The sequence below is a fragment of the Tachyglossus aculeatus genome, chromosome 4 (assembly GCF_015852505.1).
Source record: "Tachyglossus aculeatus isolate mTacAcu1 chromosome 4, mTacAcu1.pri, whole genome shotgun sequence".
NCBI lineage: Eukaryota > Metazoa > Chordata > Mammalia > Monotremata > Tachyglossidae > Tachyglossus > Tachyglossus aculeatus.
This window is the reverse complement of record NC_052069.1, coordinates 55666497-55689294: the sequence shown is the minus strand read 5'-3', so window position 1 is coordinate 55689294 and position 22798 is coordinate 55666497. Positions and strand designations below refer to the sequence as shown.

At 47.3% G+C, this 22798-nt stretch overlaps 1 protein-coding gene across 1 annotated transcript in view; it reads right to left on the bottom strand.

Moving 5' to 3' along the window:
- Positions 1-22798, bottom strand: part of SLC30A7 (solute carrier family 30 member 7) — a 107441-nt gene extending 84643 nt beyond the window's left edge. Inside the window, exons 1-2 of the mRNA XM_038745777.1 lie at positions 22658-22798; positions 22438-22539 (exon numbers count right to left, since the gene is read on the bottom strand). Coding sequence (XP_038601705.1) covers positions 22438-22539; positions 22658-22737 — 182 coding nt within the window. The 5' untranslated portion in view covers positions 22738-22798. The remainder of the gene's footprint in view (positions 1-22437; positions 22540-22657) is intronic.

The window sequence follows — 22798 nt, the reverse complement described above, 5'->3', positions numbered from 1 at the left end:
GACTTAGTACACTGCTCTGTGAGCCCGTTGTTGGGTAGGGACCGTCTCTATATGTTGCTAACTTGTACTTCCCAAGTGCTTAGTACAGTGCTCTGCACACAGTAAGTGCTCAATAAATATGGCTGAATGAATGAATGCTCTGCATACAGTTTACTCTCAGTAAATACCAGTGAATGACTGACTGACTGACTGAAGACACTGTGCCCCAAGAGGCACAAGGTCTCCATAATAATAATAATAACAATTGTGGTAAGTAGTAACTATGTGCCAGTCACTGTACTAAGCACTGCATTGGATACAAGCAAATCAGGTTGGACACAGTCCCTGTCCCACATGGAGCTCACAGTCTCAATCCCCATTTTACAGATGAGGTCACTGAGACACAGAGAAGTGAAATGACTTGCCCTGGGTCACGCAGCAGGCAAGTGGCAGAGTCAGGATTAGAACTCGGGCCCTTCTGACTCTCAGGCCAGTGCTCCATCCACTGGGCCATGCAGCTTCTCTACATAGGGTCTAACAGTGGTGCAGGTGCCCATGCCTGGAACCAGGAAAGACTTCACCTTTCCCCTGGATGCCACCATTGGCATTTCAGGATAAATGGACTAGTTTCATGGTTCAAGGGGTCATCTTCCTTGAAATGGCTGACTTATTTTGGATAGGAAGGCCGAGAAGAGCCGTCATTCTACTGTGTCTTTCAGGCACAGGCTGAGCCCTAAATTTCTAACCCACTATCTCTATCCTCAAGGGAAAAATTTAGGGGTGCAGAAAAACCAGAGAAATGGGACTTCCTTGAAACAAAGGAGAAGCAGAGTGGCCTAGGAGAAGCAATGTGGCCTCGTGGTTAGAGTATGGATCTGGGGGTCAGAAGGACCTGGGTTCTAATTCCAACTCCACCACTTGTCTGCCTTATGACCTTGGACAGGTCACTTTACTTCTCTGTGCCTCAGTTACCTGATCTGCAAAATGGGCATTAAGACTGTGAGCCACATGTGGGACAGGGACTGCATCCAACTGGATTAGTCTGTATCTAGCCCAGCACTTAGAACAGTGTCTGGCACATAATAAGCACTTAACAAATACCATTCCAAAAAAAAAAAGTTGTGTCCTCTTGCCACCTGCAGGAAACTCTCTCATCCTCTCATCCTAGCAATAAAATAGAGAAGCAGTCTGGCTCAATGGAAAGAGCCCGGCCTTGGGAGTCAGAGGTCATGGGTTCGAATCCCGGCTCCACCACTTGTCAGCTGTGTGACTTTGGGCAAGTCACTTAACTTCTCTGTGCCTCAGTTCCCTCATCTGTAAAATGGGGATGAAGACTGTGAGCCCCACGTGGGACAACCTTGATTACCTTGTATCCCCCCCAGTGCTTAGAACAGTGCTTTGCACATAGTAAGCGCTTAATAAATGCCATTATTATTATTATTATTATTATTACCAGGAACACTAAGACTTAAGACAATTAAAATGCCTCACACTACAGCCCCACACGAGCAGCACTTTGCACCTGTAGCTGGTCTGCCTGGACCAGCTTTTGGGAGACAGTGAGTCTGTTCTGTGCGATCTGGCATCAGTGATCTGCTGGAATTTATAATCCCTATGATCACCCAAAGATTTCTGCACTAGATTTATTCTTCTACCCCCATGAGCTTCTTTTGCATACATGCAGCACAATGGAAAGTACTGCCAATTTTACCAGGCACAGCTGTTTCCTACCACCAACTCAAGAAGCCTTGATTTGAGCATTTAGTCAGTCAGTCAATCGTATTTAGTGAGCGCTTTCTGTGTACAGAGCACTATACTATCAATCAATCAATTGTATTTATTGAGCGCTTACTGTGTGCAGGGCACTGTACAAAGTGCTTGGGAAGTACAAGTTGGCAACATATAAAGACGGTCCCTACTCAACAGTGGGCTCACAGTCTAGAAGGGGGAGACAGAGAACAAAACCAAACATATTAACAAAATAAAATAAATAGAATAGCTATGTACAAGTAAAATAGAGTAATAAATATGTACAATCATATATACATATATACAGGTGCTGTGGGGAAGGGAAGGAGGCAAGACAGAGGGGGGATGGAGAGGGGGATGAGGGGGAGAGGAAGGAGGGGGCTCAGTCTGGGAAGGCCTCCTAACTATACTAACCACTTTGGGGAGTACAACACAATAAAATAACAAATAGATTCCCTGCCAACAATGGGCTTACAGTCTAGAGGGTCAGCCCGTGGTTCCAGCCCAGATCTGAGGCCCACAGACCGAATCAGACCCATGCGGAGCTCTAGTTGGCATCGACTACACCTCTACCAATCCTAGAGAAAGAGGGGATAGGGAGAGTAACTGAGTAACAGAGCTGAAGTGGGAGAGAAGGGCACTATTTATATGATATAATTACAGAAAACTTATTCTATGCGGGAAGCAAGGTTGCTGGAAATTTACTGACAACTGACCACGCATCAGGGATCCGGTCAAATTTGCACAAAGCCAGCCAGCCTTGGCATGGGATCACATGCCAAGCAGCAGGGCCTAGTGAATAGAGAATGGTCTAGAGGATAGTGCCCGGACCCAGGAGTCAGAAGGCCCTGGGTTCTAATCCCAGCTCCGCCACTTGTCCACTGTGTGACTCTGGGCAAATCTCTTCACACTCTCTTCTGTGTCTCAATTACCTCATCTGAAAATGGGGACTAGGACTGTGAGCCCCATGTGGGACATGGACTGTGTCCAACCAGATTAGCTAGTATCTACCCCAGTGCTTAGAACAGTGCTTGAAACATAGACAGTGCTTAACAAATACCATCATCATTATTATCATTATTATGTGGCAGTGCCCCTGCAGATCCTTGGAGCCTCTTCCCCATGCTGGACCTTTTACAGAAAAGCAGAACGTCATACTGGACAGAGCACGGGCCTGGGAGTCGGAAGGTCATGGGTTCTAATCCCAACTCCATCAATTGTCTACTGTGACACCTAAGGCAAGTCACTTCACTTCTCTGGGCTTCAGTTACTTCATCCGTAAAATGGGAATTGAGACTGTGAGCCACACATGGGATAGGGACTGTATCCAACCTAATTTACATGTATTTACCCCAGCACTTGGTACAGTGCTTGGCACATAGTATGCACTTAACAAATACCATAATTATTATTATTTTATAGAACCAGTTGGCACAGGCAGGGACTGTGCCCTCTCCACTCCACTGAAACCGCTCTTTCGAAGGTCACCAATGACCTCCTTCTTGCCAAATCCAACGGCTCCTACTCCATCCTAATCCTCCTCAACCTCTCAGCTGCCTTTGACACTGTGGACCATCTCCTTCTCCTCAAAACGTTATCCAACCTTGGCTTCACTGACTCTGTTCTCTCCTTGTTCTCCTCATATCTCTCTGGTCATTCATTCTCAGTCTCCTTCATGGGATCCTCCTCCCCCTCCCATCCCTTATCTGTAGGGGTCTCTCAAGGATCCTTTCTGATCTCCCATCCTCCTGTCTTTCCCCACTTCAGTCTATACTTTACTCTGCTGCCTGGATTATCTTTGTACAGAAATGCTCTGGGCATGTCATTCCCCTCCTCAAAAATCTCCAGTGCTTGCCTGTCAACCTACGAATCAAGCAAAAACTCCTCATTCAGGGCTTCAAGGATCTCCATCACCTCACCCCCTCCTACTTCACCTCCCTTCTCTCCTTCTACAGCCCAACCCACACCCTCCGCTCCTCTGCTGCTAACCTCCTCACTTGTGCCTTTTCTCGCCTGTCCCGCCACTGACCCCTGGCCAACGTCTTTCCCCTGGCCTGGAATGCCCTCCCTGCACACATCCACCCAACTAGCTCTCTTCCTCCCTCCAAAGCCCTACTGAGAGCTCACCTCCTCCAGGAGGCCTTCCCAGACTGAGCCCCCTTTTTCCTTTCCTCCTCCCCTTCCCATCACCCCACTGCCCTAACCCCTTCCCCTCCCCACAGCGCTTGTATATATTTGTACATATTTATTGCTTTGTTTATTTTACTTGTACATATTTACTAATCTATTTTATTAATGATGTGCATATAGCTATAATTCTATTTATTCTGACGGTTTTGATACCTGTCTACTCATTTTGTTTTGTTGTCTGTCTCTTCCTTCTAGACTGTGAACCCGTTGTTGGGTAGGGACCGTCTCTATATGCTGCCGACTTGTACTTCCCAAGTGCTTAGTACAGTGCTCTGCACACAGTAAGCACTCAAACACGATTGAATTAATGAATGAATGAAAGGGTCAGTTCTTGGTCCCTTTCTATTCTCCAACTACACTCATTTCCTTGATGAACTCATTCGATCCCAAGACTTCAACCACCACCTTTATGCAGATGACGCCCAAATCTATATCTTCTCCCCTGTTCTCTCTCCCTCCCTCAAGGCTAAACATCTCCTCCTGCCTTCAGGACATCTCTACTTGGATGTCCTCCCACCATCTAAAACTCAACATGTCCAAGACTGAGCTCCTTATCTTCCCTCCCAAACCCTGTTCTCTCCCTGACTTTCCCATCACTGTGGACAGCACAACCATCCTTCCCATCTCACAAAACCGCAACCTTGGTGTCAACCTTGTCACTATCCAACCTTGGCTTCACAGACTCTGTCCTTTCCTGGTTCTCCTCTTATCTCTCTGGACGTTCATTCTCAGTCTCTTTAACGGGCTCCTCCTCCCCCTCCCATCCCCTTACTGTAGGGGTTCCTCAAGGGTCAGTTCTTGGTCCTTCTGTTCTCTATCGACACTCACTCTCTCGGTGAACTCATTCGCTCCCACGGCTTCAACTATCATCTCTACGCTGATGACACCGAAATCTACATCTCTGCCCCTGCTCTCTCTCCCTCCCTCCAGGCTCATATCTCCTCCTGCCTTCAGGACATCTCCATCTGGATGTCTGCCCGCCATCTAAAACTCAACACGTCCAAGGCTGAACTCCATATCTTCCCTCCCAAACCCTGCCCTCTCCGACTTTCCCATCACTGTTGACGGAACAACCATCCTTCCCGTCTCACAAGCCCGCAACGTTGGTGTCATCCTCGACTCTGTTCTCTCGTTCACCCCTCACATCCAATCTGTCACCAAAACCTGTCGGTCTCACCTTCGCAACATCGCCAAGATCTGCCCTATCCTCTCCATCCAAACCGCATCCCTGCTCGTTCAATCTCTCATCCTATCCCGACTGGATTACTGCATCAGCCTCCTCTCCGATTTCCCATCCTCCTCTCCGATCTCCCATCCTCCTGTCTCTTCCCACTTCAATCCATACTTCACGCCACTGCCCAGATCGTCTTTGTGTAGAAACGCTCTGGGCATGTTACTCCCCTCCTCAAAAATCTCCAGTGGCTACCAATCAACCTATGAATCAGGCAAAAACTCCTCACCCTCGGCTTCAAGGCTGTCCATCACCTCGCCCCCTCCTACCTCACCTCCCTTCTCTCCTTCTACAGCCCAGCCCGCACCCTCCGTTCCTCTGCCGCTAACTTCCTCACTGTGCCTCGCTCCCGCCTGTCCCGCCGTCGACCCCCGGCCCACGTCCTCCCCCTGGCCTGGCATGCCCCCCCTCCACACATCTGCCAAGTTAGCGCTCTTCCTCCCTTCAAAGCCCTACTGAGAGCTCACCTCCTCCAGGAGGCCTTCCCAGACTGAGTCACCTCCTTCCTCTTCCCCTCCTCCCACTCCCCATCCCCCCCGCCTTACCTCCTTCCCCTCCCCACAGCACCTGCATATGTATATGTTTGTACATATTTATTACTCTATTTTACTTGTACATATTTATTCTCTTAATTTTATTTTGTTAATATGTTTTGTTTTGTTGTCTGTATCCCCCTTCTAGACTGTGAGCCCGCTGTTGGGTAGGGACCGTCTCTATATGTTGCCAACTTGTACTTCCCAAGTGCTTAGTACAGTGCTCTGCACACAGTAAGTGCTCAATAAATACGACTGAATGAATGAACCTTGTGAGAAGCAGCGTGGCTTAGTGGAAAGAGCCCGGGATTGGGAGTCCGAGGTCGTGGGTTCTAATCCCAGCTCCACCACTTGTCAGCTGTGTGACTTTGGCAAGTCACCTCACTTCCCTGTGCCTCCGTTACCTCATCTGTAAAATGGGATTAAGACTGTTAGTCCTGGGTGAGACAACCTCATTACCTTGTAACTACTCCAGCGCTTAGAACAGTGCCAAGGCACATAGTAAGCGCTTCACAAATGTTGTCATTATTATCCTTGACTCCGCTCTCTTATTCACCCCACAAATCCAATCGGTCACTAAAGTCTGCCAGTCTCATCTGCCCTTTCCTCTCCGTCCAAACCACTACCACGTTAGTACAATCACTCATCCTATCCCAACTGGATTACAGCATCAGCCTCCTTTCCGACCTCCCAACCTCCTGTCTCTCCCGACTTCAGTCTATACTTCAATCAATCAATCAATTAATCAATCATATTTATTGAGCGCTTATTTTGTGCAGAGCACTGTACTAAGCGCTCGGGAAGCACAAGTTGGCAACATATAGAGACAGTCCCTACCCAACAGTGGGCTCACAGTCTAAAAGTCACTCTGCTGCCTGGATTATCTTTCTACAGAAACGTTCTGGGCATGTCACCTGCCCCCACTCAAAAATCTCCAGTGGTTGCCTATCCACCTCCATATCAAGCAAAAACTCCTCCACTTTTGGCTTCAAAGCTCTCCATCACCTTGCCCCCTCTTACCTTACCTCCCTTCTCTCCTTCTACATCCCAGCCCACACACTCCACTCCTCTGCTGCTAAACTTTCACTGAGCCTCATTCTCGCCTGTCTCACCATCGATCCCTGGCCCATGTCCTACCTCTGGCCTGGAACGCCTTCCCTACTCAAATCTGCCAATCACACTCCCCCCCTTCAAAGCCCTACTGAAGGCTCACCTCCTCCAAGAGGCCTTCCCAGACTAAGCCCCCAGCTACCACATCACCCCAACTTGCTCCCTGGTGCCCCCCACAACACTTATGAATATATGTACATATCTATAATTCTATTTATTTATATTGATGCCTGTTTACTTGTTTTGACGTCAGTCTCCCCCCTTCTAGACCGTAAGCCCGGTGTGGGTAAGGATTGTCTCTCCTTACTGCTGAACTGAATTTTCCAAGCGCTTAGTATGTGCTCTGCACACAGCAAGCACTCAATATATACGACTGAATGAACTTTACGAACGAATGAGTGAATGGCTGAGTTGGGTGGACCAAGCCCCAGGTATCTATCATGGATTACAAAAGGAATGCTAAAACAAGATCCATGTCCACCTTTAATTAATCATGAAGTCAATGGTATTTATTGAGTGCTGACTCTGTGCAGAGCACTGTACTAATAATGATAAAACTGATAGTATTTGCTAAGCATTTACTATGTGCCAGGCCCTATACTAAGTGCTGGGGTTGTGTACAAGGAAATTGAGTTGGACAGAGTCCCTGTCCCATGTGGGGCTCACAATCTCAAACCCCCTTTTACAGATGAGGTAACAGGCAAGAGAAGTGAAGTGACTTGTCCAACGTCACCCATCAGACAAGTGGCAGAGCCAGCATTAGAACCCATGACCTTCTGTCTCCCAGGTCTGTGCTCTATCTACCTTGCCATGCGGCTTCCACAGTTCTGCTCCTCTTGCCACAGTACCCTATTGCTTTTTCTTTTTCTTTTATATGTTTGTCCTTATCTTTTTATGTGATTTTAGTGCTTTATTGCTCCATTTCTCCTTTTGTGGCTTCACTAGTCCCCTCTTTCTACCTTATATCTTAGACTATGAGCCTCTCAGGAGGCAGGGACTGTGTCTAGGTTACATCCAAGTACTCTTTCCCACCACTTGGAACCATGGCCTTTGCTTAATAAATACCACTATTATTACGACTGTCTCAAGTACTGACTTGCTCGTTTTTTGCCCCACAGTAAGAGCCAAGCCCTGAGAGTTCTCTTCAGAGAGGTGGTCTGGGGAGGATGTGATGAAGAGAAGCAGCGTGGCTCAGTGGAAAGAGCCCCGGCTTTGGAGTCAGAGGTCACGGGTTCAAATCCCAGCTCCGCCAATTGTCAGCTGTGTGACCTTGGGCAAGTCACTTCACTTCTCTGGGTCTCAGTTACCCCATCTGTAAAAAATGGGGATTAAGTTTGTGAGCCCCCCGTGGGACAACCTGATCACCTTGTAACCTCCCCAGCGCTTAGAACAGTGCTTTGCACATGGTAAGCACTTAATAAATGCCATCATTATGAGGAAAAAAGAAACTGTTGGTTCCTAGTGAGAACAGGTTTCCTGGTACTACCAACAAAGGAACAGTGGTCTCATATCATCCGTAAGAGCTAAAAGTTAAGAGCTGCCTGGATATTGCTCCCTGAGATGAGCGTACTAAACAACAGGGAATGTACTTCTTCCAGAAAAGAAAAATCCATATACAAAATCCTTCACCTCTTCTTCCCTTATCTGCATTCTATAGAAGTACTAGAAGACATAAGTGCGTAAGCAGTGCCAACTGTCATGGGAGATATGATCCCATAAAAAGGTCTCATTGTGCTCTGCCAGGGCTTCCAAATTTCTCAGATTCACAGGAAGAAAAGCCTCAAGTTGGGAACTACAGGCTAGCAGACAGAAACCCTGAAATCAAAATGTAAAAACTGGCTCAGGGAGAGAAAAAAAAATGAAACGCAAGGTGATTCTTTCCCTTGACAAACCCTGGCTAATTGGGAGCAAACACGTGAAATGCTCGCTAGATTTATCTAATTGTTTAAAAACAATAGCACCAGTATGTTGCACTTTTTCTTACCACAGTTCAGAAAAGATCCTTGCCCAAGCCTGGAGTTCCTTGATTAACTGGAGGAGGTTTTCTGTTAATCTAAGATTTCTGGATCTCAGTGTAACATTTCCAGGCACTGTACAAAACAGATGCTCGGTCACCTTCTCAGGAGGTTATAGGTACGTCCAAGGGTGCTGTGATTTTGGTCACCATGCATGCTAGAGTACATTTTAAAATTAAACATGGAAATCGGTCAAAATACCTTTAAACCCCAGCTGACCAGCCAGATAGAAATAAGCTGCAGTGGATGTCAAACACATAAAGTAGCTTTCAGACTGGATAGCTTAGAACAGCGCTTTGCACATAGTAAGCGCTTAATAAATGCCATCATTATTATTATTATTTTTATATATAAAAGGTGCATTTTTTTTTCAAACAAATCCCATTAACAGTAATGGAAATGCTTGGAAGGATGCGGGGAAAAGTTCAAAATGGGGTTTTATCACCAGTTTTATCATCACATGAGGCTTCATCACCTAATTAAACTTATGGGTAGGTAGGCCACAGAAGAGTTGGTGGGGGAGGAGGGGACGGGGGAGGGATGTCAATTACAAATTTGGGGGTTTTCTGGTATAAAATCTCTGTTTTCACTTTCTTGCATTCCTTATATCTCTGATCAAACTTAACAGGTATATGCAATCAGAGCTCTGTTACTCCTGAAAAGACTTAGGCAGAGTCCTGACATTGATTGACCAAGTTCCCTTTTGGCTTCTCTCATTTCCTTTACTCTCTCTCCCTTCTATGTCACCCTTGCATTTGAATTTGTAACCTTTAACCCCACCCTCAGTTCCACAGCACTTATATACATATCTGTAATTTATTTTAATATCTGTCTCCCTGTCTAGGCTGTAAACTCCTTATAGGCAGGGAAGATGTCTACCTACGTAATTAATTGTATTTACTGTGCACTTACTGTGTGCACAGCACTGTACTTAGCGCTTGGGAGAGTACGATACAACACTATAACAGACATAGTCCCCACACACAATGAGTTTACAGTCTTGAGGGCAAGACAGACATTAATATAAATATATTAGGGACAAGTATATAAGGGCTGTGGGTCTGGGGAGGTGAATAAGGGAGCAAATCAGGGCGACGCAGAAGGGAGTGTGAGAAAAGGAAATGAGGGCTTAGTCGGAGAAGACCTCTTGGTGGAGACGTACCTTCAATAAATAATAAAAATAATAATAATGATGGCATTTATTAAGCGCTTACTATGTGCAAAGCACTGTTCTAAGTGCTGGGGAGGTTACAAGGTGATCAGGTTGTCCCACGTGGGGCTTACAGTCCTAATCCCCATTTTACAGATGAGGTAACTGAGGCCCAGAGAAGATAAGTGACTTGCCCACCAAAGTCACACAGCTGACAGTTGGCAGAGCCGGGATTTGAACCCATGACCTCTGATTCCAAAGCCGATTCATGTCTAACACTCAATGTTGAATAATCTCACCATCCAGGTCTAAAAACAGCAATTTTGCCCTTTCATAAGCACTTGGGAGGCAGTGTGGCCAAGCTGGCCTGCGAGTCAGAGGACTAGATTCCACTCCGAACTCTGCCAGTTACTTGCTGTGTGGCCTTGGGCAAGTCACTCCACTTCTCTGTGCCTCGGTTTCCTCAACGGTAAAATAAGGGTTCAAAACCTCTTCTCCTTCCTACTTAGACTGTGAATCCCATGTGGGGCAGGGATTGTGAGAGACCTGATTAACTTGTATCTTCCCCAGTGCTTAGAACAGTAAATCTTGGAAGGTGAGGAGGGTAATTGTCTGTCTGATATGAAGAGGGAGGGTGTTCCGTACCAGAGGCAGGACGTGGGCGAGAAGTCAGCAGCTAAAAAGTCTAGATCGAGGAACAGTGAGTAGGTTGGCATTAGCACAATGAACTGTGCGGATTGGGCTGTAGTCAGAGAGCAGCGAGGTGAGGTAGAAGGGGAAGAGGTGAGGCTATATTGTACTCTCCCAAGAATTTAATCCAGTGCTCGCTACACAGTAAGCGCTCAATAAATACCATTGGTTGATTTTGGCCAGATTCCATACCTCCTTTATTCCTTTTTTATGTTTGAATTGGTGAGGGACTTCTAAGAATCCTCACTCAAGGTCCTTGAGCAGGGTGGGCCCAATCTTACTAAATAGGTGAATCTAACCAAGGTCCGGAGGAGTGTGCTACTCTTTACCTGAGTTTAGAAGATGGAGTAGGGGTCTGGTTTGATACAGGAGGTGGAAAAGCATTCCGAACAACAGGAAAGGGCTTTGTCATCTGTATTTTTCTACAAAAACTTTCAAGCATGTTTCTCCACTCCTCAAAAGATTCCAGTGGTTGCCCTTCCACCTCCACATCAAATAAGAACTCCACATCATTGTCCTTAGAGCACTCCATCACCTTGCCCTCTCCTACCTCACCTCATCACTCTCCTACTACCACCCAACCTGCACACTTCGCTCCTCTAATTCATTCATTCAATCGTATGATTGAATGAATGAATGAATTTATTGAGCGCTTACTGTGCGCAGAGCACTGTACTAAGCGATTGGGAAGTACAAGTTGGCAACATATAGAGACAGTCCCTACCCAACAGTGGGCTCACAGTCTAGAAGGGGGAGACAGACAACAAAACAAAACATATTAACAAAATGAAATAAATAGAATATGTACAAATAGAGTAATAAATACGTGCAAACATATACATATATACAGGTGCTGTGGGGAGGGGAAGGAGGTAAGGCAGGGGGATGGAGAGGGGAAGGGGGGAGAGGAAGGAGGGGCCTCAGTCTGGGAAGGCCTCCTGGAGGAGGTGAGCTCTCAGTAGGGCTTTGAAGGGAGGAAGAGAGCTAGCTTGGCGGATGGGCAGAGGGAGGGCATTCCAGGCCCGGGGGAGGACATGGGCCGGGGGTCGACGGCGGGACAGGCGAGAACGAGGCACGGTGAGGAGACTAGCGGCAGAGGAGCGGAGGGTGCGGGCTGGGCTGGAGAAGGAGAGAAGGGAGGTGAGGTAGGAGGGGACGAGGTGATGGACAGCCTTGAAGCCGAGGGTGAGGAGTTTTTGCCTGATGCGTAGGTTAATTGGTAGCCACTGGAGATTTTTGAGTAGGGGAGTAACATGCCCAGAGCTTTTCTGCACAGAGACGATCCGGGCAGTGGCGTGAAGTATGGATTGAAGTGGGGAGAGACAGGAGGATGGGAGATCGGAGAGGAGGCTGATGCAGTAATCCAGACGGGATAGGATGAGAGCTTGAACGAGCAGGGTAGAGGTTTGGATGGAGAGGAAAGGGCGGATCTTAGCAATGTTGCGGAGGTGAGACAGGCAGGTTTTGGTGGCAGATTGGACAGTGTCCTTTCCCAAGCACTTAGTACAGTGCTCTGCACACTGTTAGTACTCAATAAATAAATACAATTTAATGAATATGTATGAGTGAGTGAGTGAATGAGTGTCCAATGGGTAGAGCACAGGATTGGGAGTCAGAAGGACCTGGGTTCTAATTCCGGCTCTGCCACTTGTCTGCTGTGTGACCTTGGGCAAGTCACTTCACTTCTCTGTGCCTCAGTTGCCTCATCTGTAAAATGGGGATTAAGACTGTGGGACCCATGTGGGACAGGGACTGTGTCCAACCAGATTATCTACTCTAGAGCTCAGAACAGTGCCTGACCCATAGTAAGCACTTTACAAATGCCATTTAAAAACAAAAACAAAACATAAAAAAAAACATGGCAAGCCTGGTGCCCCTGCCAGTCACTGCCCTTCGAACCTGGACCCCCTAACCATTTGGAGGATGCCATGGATGCTCTCCTGGCCCATAGTAGTTCAGACCCCATCCCCCAGCCTGCATCACAGGGCTCCCAAGACGGACAACGGAATTCGGACTGCTGACCCCATAGCAGCAGAGTTCCCACTTCACCTTCACTGGGAGCTATGGATCCAGCTACTATTCTAAGGAATGGGGGCGGGCGGACAAAATCCCTGAGTAGGCCAGGGGTGTTGGGCCAAGCTTTGCCCTCAGTTACCTAGAAACCAAAAACATTGATTTGGAGATTATGTCCAGGTCTCTCCAGCTGCTAGAAGCCATTATTATTAAAGTATGCACTGACTAGAAGACACTGCCACTACACACATTATGTTTTTGTGCCTCTCTTTGCACTCATCCAAAAATACAGATATTAACTTAGGGACAGGGTAACTTCAACTATAAAAAGGGTAAACTTTTAAACCAGTCTTCTAAACCTACACGTCACGCCCCTAAAACCTGCTGACAACGTAGGTATTGTTACCAAAAGTTAGATTCCCAACTTATCTGTGACGTGCAATTCTCCAACCTCTCCTTTCATTCATTCATTCAATCGTATTTATTGAGCACTTACTGTGTGCAGAGCACTGTACTAAGCGCTTGGGAAGTACAAGTTGGCAACATATAGAGACAGTCCCTACCCAACAGCGGGCTCACAGTCTAGAAGGGGGAGACAGACAACAAAACAAAACATATTAACAAAATAAAATAAATAGAATATGTTCAAGTAAAATAAATGGAGTAATAAATATGTACAAACATATATATATATATATATATACACACACAGGTGCTGTGGGGAGGGTAAGGAGGTAAGGCGGTGGGGATGGGGAGGGGGAGGAGCGAGAGAGCAAGGAGGGGGCTCATTCTGGGAAGGCCTCCTGGAGGAGGTGAGCTTTCAGTAGGGCTTTGAAGGGAGGAAGAGAGCTAGCTTGGTGGATGTGCAGAGGGAGGGCATGCCAGGCCAGGGGGAGGACGTGAGCCGGGGGTCGACAGCGGGACAGGCGAGAACGAGGCACAGTGAGGAGGTTATCGGCAGAGGAGCGGAGGGTGCGGGCTGGGCTGTAGAAGGAGAGAAGGGAGGTGAGGTAGGAGGGGGTGAGGTGATGGAGAGCCTTGAAGCCCAGGGTGAGGAGTTTTTGCCTGAAGCGTAGGTTGATTAGTAGCCATTGGAGACTTTTGAGGAGGAGAGTAACATGCCCAGAGCATTTCTGCACAAAGACGATCCAGGCAGCAGCATGAAGTACAGATTGAAGTGGGGAGAGACAGGAGGATGGGAGATCGGAGAGGAGGCTGATGCAGTAATCCAGTCGGGATAGGATGAGAGATTGAACGAGCAGGGTAGCGGTTTGGACGGAGCGGATAGGGCGGATCTTGGCGATGCTGCGGAGGTGGGACCGGCAGGTTTTGGTGACAGATTGGACGTGAGGGGTGAACGAGAGAGCGGAGTCGAGGATGACACCAAGGTTGTGGGCTTGTGAGATGGGAAGGATGGTAGTGCCGTCAACAGTGATGGGAAAGTCAGGGAGAGGGCAGCGTTTGGGAGGGAAGATAAGGAGTTCAGTCTCGGACATATTGAGTTTTAGATGGCGGGCAGACATCCAGATGGAGATGTCCTGAAGGCAGGAGGAGACCCGAGCCTGAAGGGAGGGAGAGAGAGCAGAGGCAGAGATGTAGATTTGGGTGTCATCAGCGTAGAGATGATAGTTGAAGCCATGGGAGTGAATGAGTTCACCGAGAGAGTGAGTGTAGATAGAGAACAGAAGGACCAAGAACTGACCCTTGAGGAACCCCTACAGTAAGGGGATGGGAGGGGGAGGAGGAGCCCGCTAAAGAGACTGAGAATGAACGTCCAGAGAGATAAGGAGAACCAGGAAAGGACAGAGTCTGTGAAGCCAAGGTTGGATAGCACGTTGAGGAGAAGGGGGTGCTCCACAGTGTCGAAGGCAGCTGAGAGGTCGAGAAGGATTAGGATAGAATAGGAGCCGTTGGATTTGGCAAGCAGGAGGTCATTGGTGACCTTTGAGAGGGCAGTTTCCGTGGAATGGAGGGGATGGCAACCAGATTGGAGGGGGTCAAGGAAAGAGTTGGCGTTGAGGAAATCGAGGCAGCGCGTGTAGACAACTTGTTCAAGGAGTTTGGAAAGGAATGGTAGGAGGGAGATAGCGCGATAACTAGAAGGTGAGGTGGAGTCAAGAGAGGGTTTTTTTTAGGATGGGAGAGACGTGGGTATGTTTGAAGGCAGAGGGGAAGGAACCAGTGGAGAGAGAGCAGTTGAAGATGGAATAATAACCTCCTAATAACGTCCTCCTTCCTGTTCGCTTCTATGTCATCTGTCTTCCTTCTGTTAGTCTTCCCAAATTCTCAAGAATTCAGGAACCTGAGCACCAAGCTGCATGGGGAAACTGGGTATTCTGAGGATGACAGTACGGAAAGTTGAGCTGGTCAATGAGGCACCGAGCCTCCATCTAGCATTCACTAGCTGGGCTGACAGTATGGCCAACAGCAAGAGCGGTAGCAACTTCATAAATACATCCAGTTTTGCAAATCAACTAGTAACATTAGGGTAGCTCCTGTCTCTACTCTGCTTAAGACCTGTCAGGGCCCAGAGAATTAAGCTCAAGTGAATAGAGTGGCTCTAAATATTTGAAGAAGTCACTGTCAGTGAAATTCACATGTGTATGTAAATGTGAACGACTGAAAAGGCCACTGTGGTACACCGACTCCTGGCCACACCTGCGCACACAAAAAGACTACCCCTTGTTGTGTTGTTCTGATTAATGTTTGTGGCACCTGGCATTGTTCCTCTTTTACCTCAATGTTTCTCATTCTTTACAAAGCCTTTCTTGATGGCAAGGGGCCCCCCAAGTCTCTCTTCAGTAAATAACTCTCAGTCTTGAGCTGGGATGTGGCAAACTCTGATTTTTTTTTGTCATCGTAACCATAAAACATTTCCTCTGCCTTCCTTGCTTTGAGTTTCCCAATTTCTGCTCTCCATTCAGCATTTGTTTGGTTATCCTGCTGTCATTCATTCGTCTCGTGTCCCACTCAAGGTAGCTGTGATAGGGTGAGCATAGCCTCAATGCCAAGAGACTGCCTATGTTCCACAACTTCAATGTTGGTAACCTCATCTTGCTATTGAATATGGCTCACAGATGATGCCGGTGATTCAGTTCAAGGAGCCAAAGAGCGAGCCTGTAGGTGAACCAGGTGTCACAGCCTGCTTGACGGGCAGATATCACTACAGCTCTGTAGACCTTGAGTTTGGTGTGGGATCTGCTACCCCAATGCCACCACCTTCTGTTTGACAGTCTCCCAAGGGATGAGCCGGCCTTCTAGATTCTGCTTTCTATTTCCTAGTCTATCAGTGTATCACTAAGCCCGTCTTCTAGACTGTGAGCCCGTTGTTGGGTAGGGACCGTCTCTCTATGCTTCCGATTTGTACTTCCCAAAGCACTTAGTACAGTGCTCTGCACAAAGTAAACACTCCATAAATACGACTGAATGAATGAATCACTGGTCAGCTGGACTGCTAGGTAAAAAATTCTTTCATGGTGTTTAGCTCTTTGTTTTTTAACGCAGGAGCTTGCAAGGCAGAACAATCAGCTGAGTAATTTTAGCAGTATGCTCTCTATCCAGTGCTTGAAAGTTGACAGCACCCAGATTACTGTCTTGAAGAGCCCTTCAAGAACAGAAGGAGAAGGTGCTGAAAGTCACTGGGACTAATTTAAGCTTCTTTCTCATCATCATCATGCCCTCACCAACTCCAGTCTTTACCATACCTCTACCACTGTGCCTCCCTGACTCAACATTCCTGTCTTCCACTTGCACCCTTGCTATTCCCCCCAAACGCTTGCCTTTAATCCTAGAGATACGAAACCCAAAATACTCAATATTGTCAGGAGCAGGTGGTAGACAAAGTCTGTGTGTGGAATGTAGTACTAGGCATTTGGAAACATACAGGGTAAGTTAAAAGGTGATTCCGGCCCTTGAAGAATTTATAACTTACCAGAAGAGAAAATAACAAAATCATCATATTAACACTAATAATTAACATTGGTTAAGGGCTCACTATGAGCAATGCACTGCAGTAGCACTGAAGTTGACACAATATATTCAGTTGGACACAGTTCCTGTCCCACATGAAACGCCATATCTAAGTAGAAGGGAGAACAGATTAATACCCCCAGGTTTAGTACAGAAGCAGCACGGCTTAGTGGAAAGAGCATGGGCTTGAAAGTCAGAGGACATGGGTTCTAATCCTGCCTCTGCCACTTGTCTGCTGTCTGACCCTGGCCAAGCCACTTCTCTGTGCCTCAGTGACAGCATCTGTAAAATGGGGATCAAGACTGTGAGCCCCATGTGGGACAACCTGATTACCTTTTATCTACCTCAGCGCATAGAACAGTGCTTGGCACATAGCAAGCACCTAACAAATACCATCATTACAGTACCTCCACTTTACAGGAAACCGAGGGGCAGAGAAGTGACTTGCCCAAAGCCACACAGAGGCAAATGGCTAAACCAAAATTGGAACCCAGTACTTTTGGCTCCCAGGCCTTTGCTCTTTCCAACCAGCCACACTAACAAATTGACAAGAGTACACTAGTTAGAAGTGTGAGAGGGAATGCAAAGGATAGTTGAAAGTATATGTAAAAAGCACATAGCAATTAAATCCAATTGCGCTGAAGTGGCTGATAGGATGTCACAATTGGGAAGATATGGAAATTAACAAAGATTCCAAAGTCTATCACATGATTCCAGAAGAGAGAGCTTACTGAGTCTTTTGAAACTTGTCTACATGGCCTGCATACTAGACCAGTTAATTCATACTAACTGATGAAAAGCTTGTCAGAGAGTTGATACATTTCAATACTGCTTTCAAGTTCAATAGTGTCTAGGTTTCTCAAGCAATAAGGTGGAAGAGCAAATTATGCTCAGGTACAGTGTTAGTTCTACTCTGTGACCTCACTAGTAGACCAGACTTGTGGGTGTGTAAATATCACACACACACACCCCTCACCCCCACCCTGGGTCATCCTTCTCTCAGCCACCTGTAACAGAACCCAGTGTCAACAAATTTGAACTAACCAGTGGAACTCATCAGTAACTCCCTAACAAGTATTTTCCCAGACTTACAGGTGAGTTACTTATAAACCTGAGCCAGATTCTCTTTCTTTCGGTGTACCATCTCTAAAGTAATTACTTTCACTACACCACAGTAACAGTTTAGCTACCCAAGAGTCAACACAGCCTCCAAAAATGCCTACCAGAAAAGCCACTTTAAGAACCTGGATCAGTACAGCCAAACAATCAGTGATATTTATTCAGTGCTTACTGTGTGCACAGCATTGTACTATACCCATGAGAAAATAACCCATCAATCAATGATATTTATTTTGCATTCACTGACTGCAGAACATTGTACTAAACTTGGGAGAGTACGATACAACAGAATCGGTAGACATATTCCCTGACCACAATGAGGTAACAGGCTAGAACGGGAGAGAGTAAGCTAGAGAGTATAAGGATTTGCACAAAAGGGCTATAGATCTGACGGTAAGGTGAATATCAAGTGTCTAAGGGTTACAGATGCAAGTACAAAGGCAACACACAGTGGAGGGCGAGTAGTGGAAATGAGGACTGAATCATGGAATGTATGAAACATCCACATACCAAATTTGATCAGACTCAAATTTCTGCAACGAGGTAGTTATAGAAACTGCATTAAAAAGCTGTTGCAATGTGAATTGGCTAAAGATAACATGGATATACAATAATAATAATAATGATGGCATTTGTTAAGTGCTTACTATGTGCAAAGCACTGTTCTAAGCACTGGGGAGGTTACAAGGTGATCAGGTTGTCCCATGGCGGGCTCACAGTTTTAATCCCCATTTTACAGATGAGGTAATTGAGGCACAGAGAAGTTAAGTGACTTGCCCAAAGTCACACAGCTGACAGTTGGCGGAGCTGGGATTTGAACCCATGACCTCTGACTCCAAAGCCCGTGCTCTTTCCATTGAGCCACGCTGCTTCTCCAAGAGAGTGGAGGCTTAATTGAGTACATGTATTTTCACGATAAGGAGTAAAAACTGAACGAAGAGATGATAAGCCAAGCTTCACACTATCTGATCATTTCAACCCGTGTAATGGCAATATCAAGTTTCTGTAAAACTTGGAAAAAAAAAGTTTTCCAAATTCAAAAACAACAATTCATATTTACTGAGTGCTTACTTTGTGCAGGACACTGTAGTACGTACTTGGAAGAGTACAATATAACAGAGTTGGGAGACATATCCCTTGCATACAAAGAACTTACAGTCTAGGGGAGAGACAGACGTTAAAAAAAATTACAGATACGTACATAACTGCTGTGGGTCTGAGAGTAATGTGAACAAAGAAAGGGTAATGATAATAATAATGGTACTTGTTAAGTACTTACTATGTGCCAAGCACTGTACTAAGCACTCGGGTGGATACAGCATGTGCCAGGCACTGTACTAAGCACTCGGGTGGATACAGCAAATTGGACTGGACACAGTCCTTGTCCCATGTGGGGCTTGGGTCTCAATCCCCATTTTTCCAGATGAGGTAATTGAGGCATGGAAGTGAAGTGATTTGCCCAAGGCCACCCACCAGACCAGTGGGAGAGCCAGGATTAGGACCCATGACCTTCTGACTCCCAAGCCCGTTTTCTATCCACTATGCCATGGGCAGAGAAGCAGCATGGCCTAGTGGGTAGAGCATAGGCCTGGGAATCTGAAGGACCTCGTTCTACTCCCAGCTCCACCACCTGCCTGCTGTGTGACCAGGGGCAAATCACTTTAACTTCTCTGTGCCTTGGTTACCTCACCTATAAAATGGGAATTAAGCCTGTGAGCCCTGTGTGGGACATGTACCGGGTCCAAACTAATTAATTTGTATCTACCCCAGCATTTAGTTCAGTGCCTGGTACGTAGTAAGCACATAAGAGATACCATAAAAAAAGTGCAAATCTAAGTGCAAGAGTGATGCAGAAGGGAGCAGAGGAAAAGAATGCTTAGTTGGGAAAGGTCCCTTGAAGGAGTTGTGATTTTAGTAAGGCATGGAAAGTGGGGCAAGTGGTGGTCTGTCAGATATGAATGGGGAGAGAGTTCCAGACCAGATGCAGGACATAGGCGAGGGGTCGGAGGTGAAACAGACGAGATCGAGGTACAGTGAGTAGGCTGGCATTAGAGGAGCAAAGTGGTTGGGCTGGGTTTTTTGTAGTACGAAATCATAGAGGTAAAATAGGAGGGAGCAAAACGATTAAGTAGTTTACAAATCAATCAATAGCAGGGAGTTTCTGTTTGATGCGGAGGTGGATGGGCAACAAGCAGAGGTTCTTAAGGAGTGGGAAAACAGACAGCGGTGTTTTAGAAAAATGATCTGGACAGCAAAGTGAAGAATGGACTGGAGTCGGGGGGACAGGAGGCTCGGGAAGGAGGACAGCAAGGAGGTTGATGTAGCAAAGGAGGAATGGGAAAAATGCTTGGATCAGCATAGTAGCAGTTTGGATGGGTGGAGAGGAAAGAGTGGATTTTAGCCATGTTGTGAAAGTAAACGTCACTGGATCTAGGGACAGATGGAAAATGTGGGTTGAATGAAACAGATGAGTCGAGAATAGGTTAGGCAACTTTCTGCCCTAACCAAAAAGGTTAGGCAACTTTGAGTTGTGGGAGTAACCCATTTAAGATCTACAAGAACAGACCTCTCCTTTCCACCCCCATCACAGAAAGAGTAGACCAAGCCTGCTTGGGGACTCATCCAGTCCTGGACAAGACCTGGACCCCAGGGAACTGAAGCTCAATTTGGGCAGACAATGACCAGAACTGGATCTGGCCAGGAGAACACAAATCATCTAAGGTAGCTAAGTCCCAGTTTTCAACCACTTAAAAAAAAAAAGTGATGTCAACTAATTCCATTGTGTTCAGTAAGAACTGAGATAAAAGAGCCAACATACCAGACTGTTCACCATGTTCTATACACTGCCTTCATTCGAGTTCATTAACAGAAGAGTGACAGAATTTGACCTGCCAGATCCAACCTTGTTCTATGGATAGCTCAGTGTTCATACCAGCCTAACAAATGTACCAAGTCAAAGGTCATTTAATAGCTAAACCTTGAAGACTCGCGAATTGAGCTCTGCATTAAGACAACTGTACTCTTAATTCCACTTTCTATCCTCAAAAATGCCCAAATCCACCGGCCAGCCCCCATGACCTCTGTAATAATAATAATAATAATAATAATAATAATAATAGCATTTATTAAGTGCTATGTGCAAAGCAGTTCTCTAAGCGCTAGGGAGGTTACAAGGTGATCAGGTTGTCCCACAGGGAGCTCACAGTCGATCCCCATTTTACAGATGAGGTAACTGAGGTGCAGAGAAGCTAAGTGACTTGCCCAAAGTCACACAGCTGACAGCTGGCGGAGCTGGGATTTGAACCCATGACCTCTGACTCCAAAGCCCGCGCTCTTTCCAGTGAGCCACGCTGCTTCTCCAAGTCTGCTGTAGGTCTGTAAACGTGACTTCAAAAAAGGTCTCGGTCATTGTAAAGGTCTTACTAGACAAGTAACAGACAGCCCTCCACAAAGAGAGCCCTCCACAAGTGAAAGTAAAACGAAACAACAACAACAACAACAAAAATTCACAGAAATCCCTCAATCCCTTTGGGCTTTAGAGACTGATATATAAAGAGTCTATAAAGGGGAAGAGGGAGAAGGGAGGAGGAAAGGGAAGACATATTTCTCCCAGCTCTCTCTCAGCAGGCCTAAGCACTTAGTACACTGACCGGCGCCCAGTAAGTGCTCAATAAATCAACTTGTACTTCCCAAGCGCTTAGTACAGTGCTCTGCACACAGTAAGCGCTCAATAAATACGATTGACTGACTGCACACAGTAAGCGCTCAATAAATACGATCGAATGAATGAATGAAAATAGGATTGAATGAATGAATTGGCCACCCTAAGAGGAGCTGGACAGCCACACACATGCAGACACTCAAGTTGGGGGGCGGCCAGGGGGGTGGGTCGGATGAGCTCACTCTGTCTGCCTCTCTTTTTTTCCTCTCTCCCACCCCAATCTCCTCCTTCCTCAGGAGGAGGAGGATGAAGGAGGAGGAGGAGAAAGAGGAGGAGGAGGAGGTAGTGCCTCCGGCCCCCGCAGAGCGTGGAGGATGACCCCTGGAGGGAAGCTGGTAATCGATCAATCGCATTTATTGAGCGCTTACTGTGTGCAGAGCACTGTACTAAGCGCTTGGGAAGTACAAGTTGGCAACATATAGAGACAGTCCCTACCCCACAGTGGGCTCACAGTCTAAAAGGTAATGGGGTTGCCCACTCCTCTTCCTTCTATGTGGTTGTGTAGTACTCTCCCAAGCGCTTAGTATAGTGTCCTGCACCAAGTAAAAGCTGTATAAATACGATTGATTCATTCAGTCGTACTTATGGAGCGCTTCCTGTGTGCAGAGCGCTGGACTAAGCGCTTGGGAAGGACAAGTCGGCAACGGATAGAGACGGTCAGGGGGGTTTGGTTTTGTTCTCTGTCTCCCCTTCTAGACTGTGAGCCCACTGTGGGGTAGGGACCGTCTCTATATGTTGCCAACTTGTACTTCCCAAGCGCTTAGTCCAGTGCCCTGCACACAGTAGGCACGATAAATAAATACGATTGATTGATTGATTGACCCAGGCGGTGCAGAGCCGGGCCGGGAGCGACGTGGCAGTGGAGGCGCCGCCCCCGGGCAGGGCAGGGCAGGACCCCGGCCTCCCTCCCGGCCTCCCCCCCGGCCTCCCTGCCTCCCTGGGCGGCCCGGAGCCCCCCGGCTGCGTACCAGTTGCTCCAGATGCCGTAGAGCAGCTCCACGAAGGCGAAGGACAGGTTGAGGCAGAGGAAGAAGAAGAGGTTCCGGGAGGTCTTGTCCGACAGGATGGACCTGGGCAGCGGCGCGACGGGCCGGGGAAAGGAAGGAAGAAAGGGGGACAATGGGTGAGCTGGGCCCGGGAGCCCCGCCGCCCTCGCCCGCCCGCCCGCCTGCTCCCGCCGGGCCTCACCTGAACCAGCCCGAGACCTTGGCGAGCAGGTTGAACCGGGGCGGTTTGTACTCATCGTCCTTGATGGACAGCGGCAACATCTTCCCCTCCGGGCCGGGGGCGGCGGCGGCGGCGGCTCAGCCCCAAGGGTCCCCCGTCCCG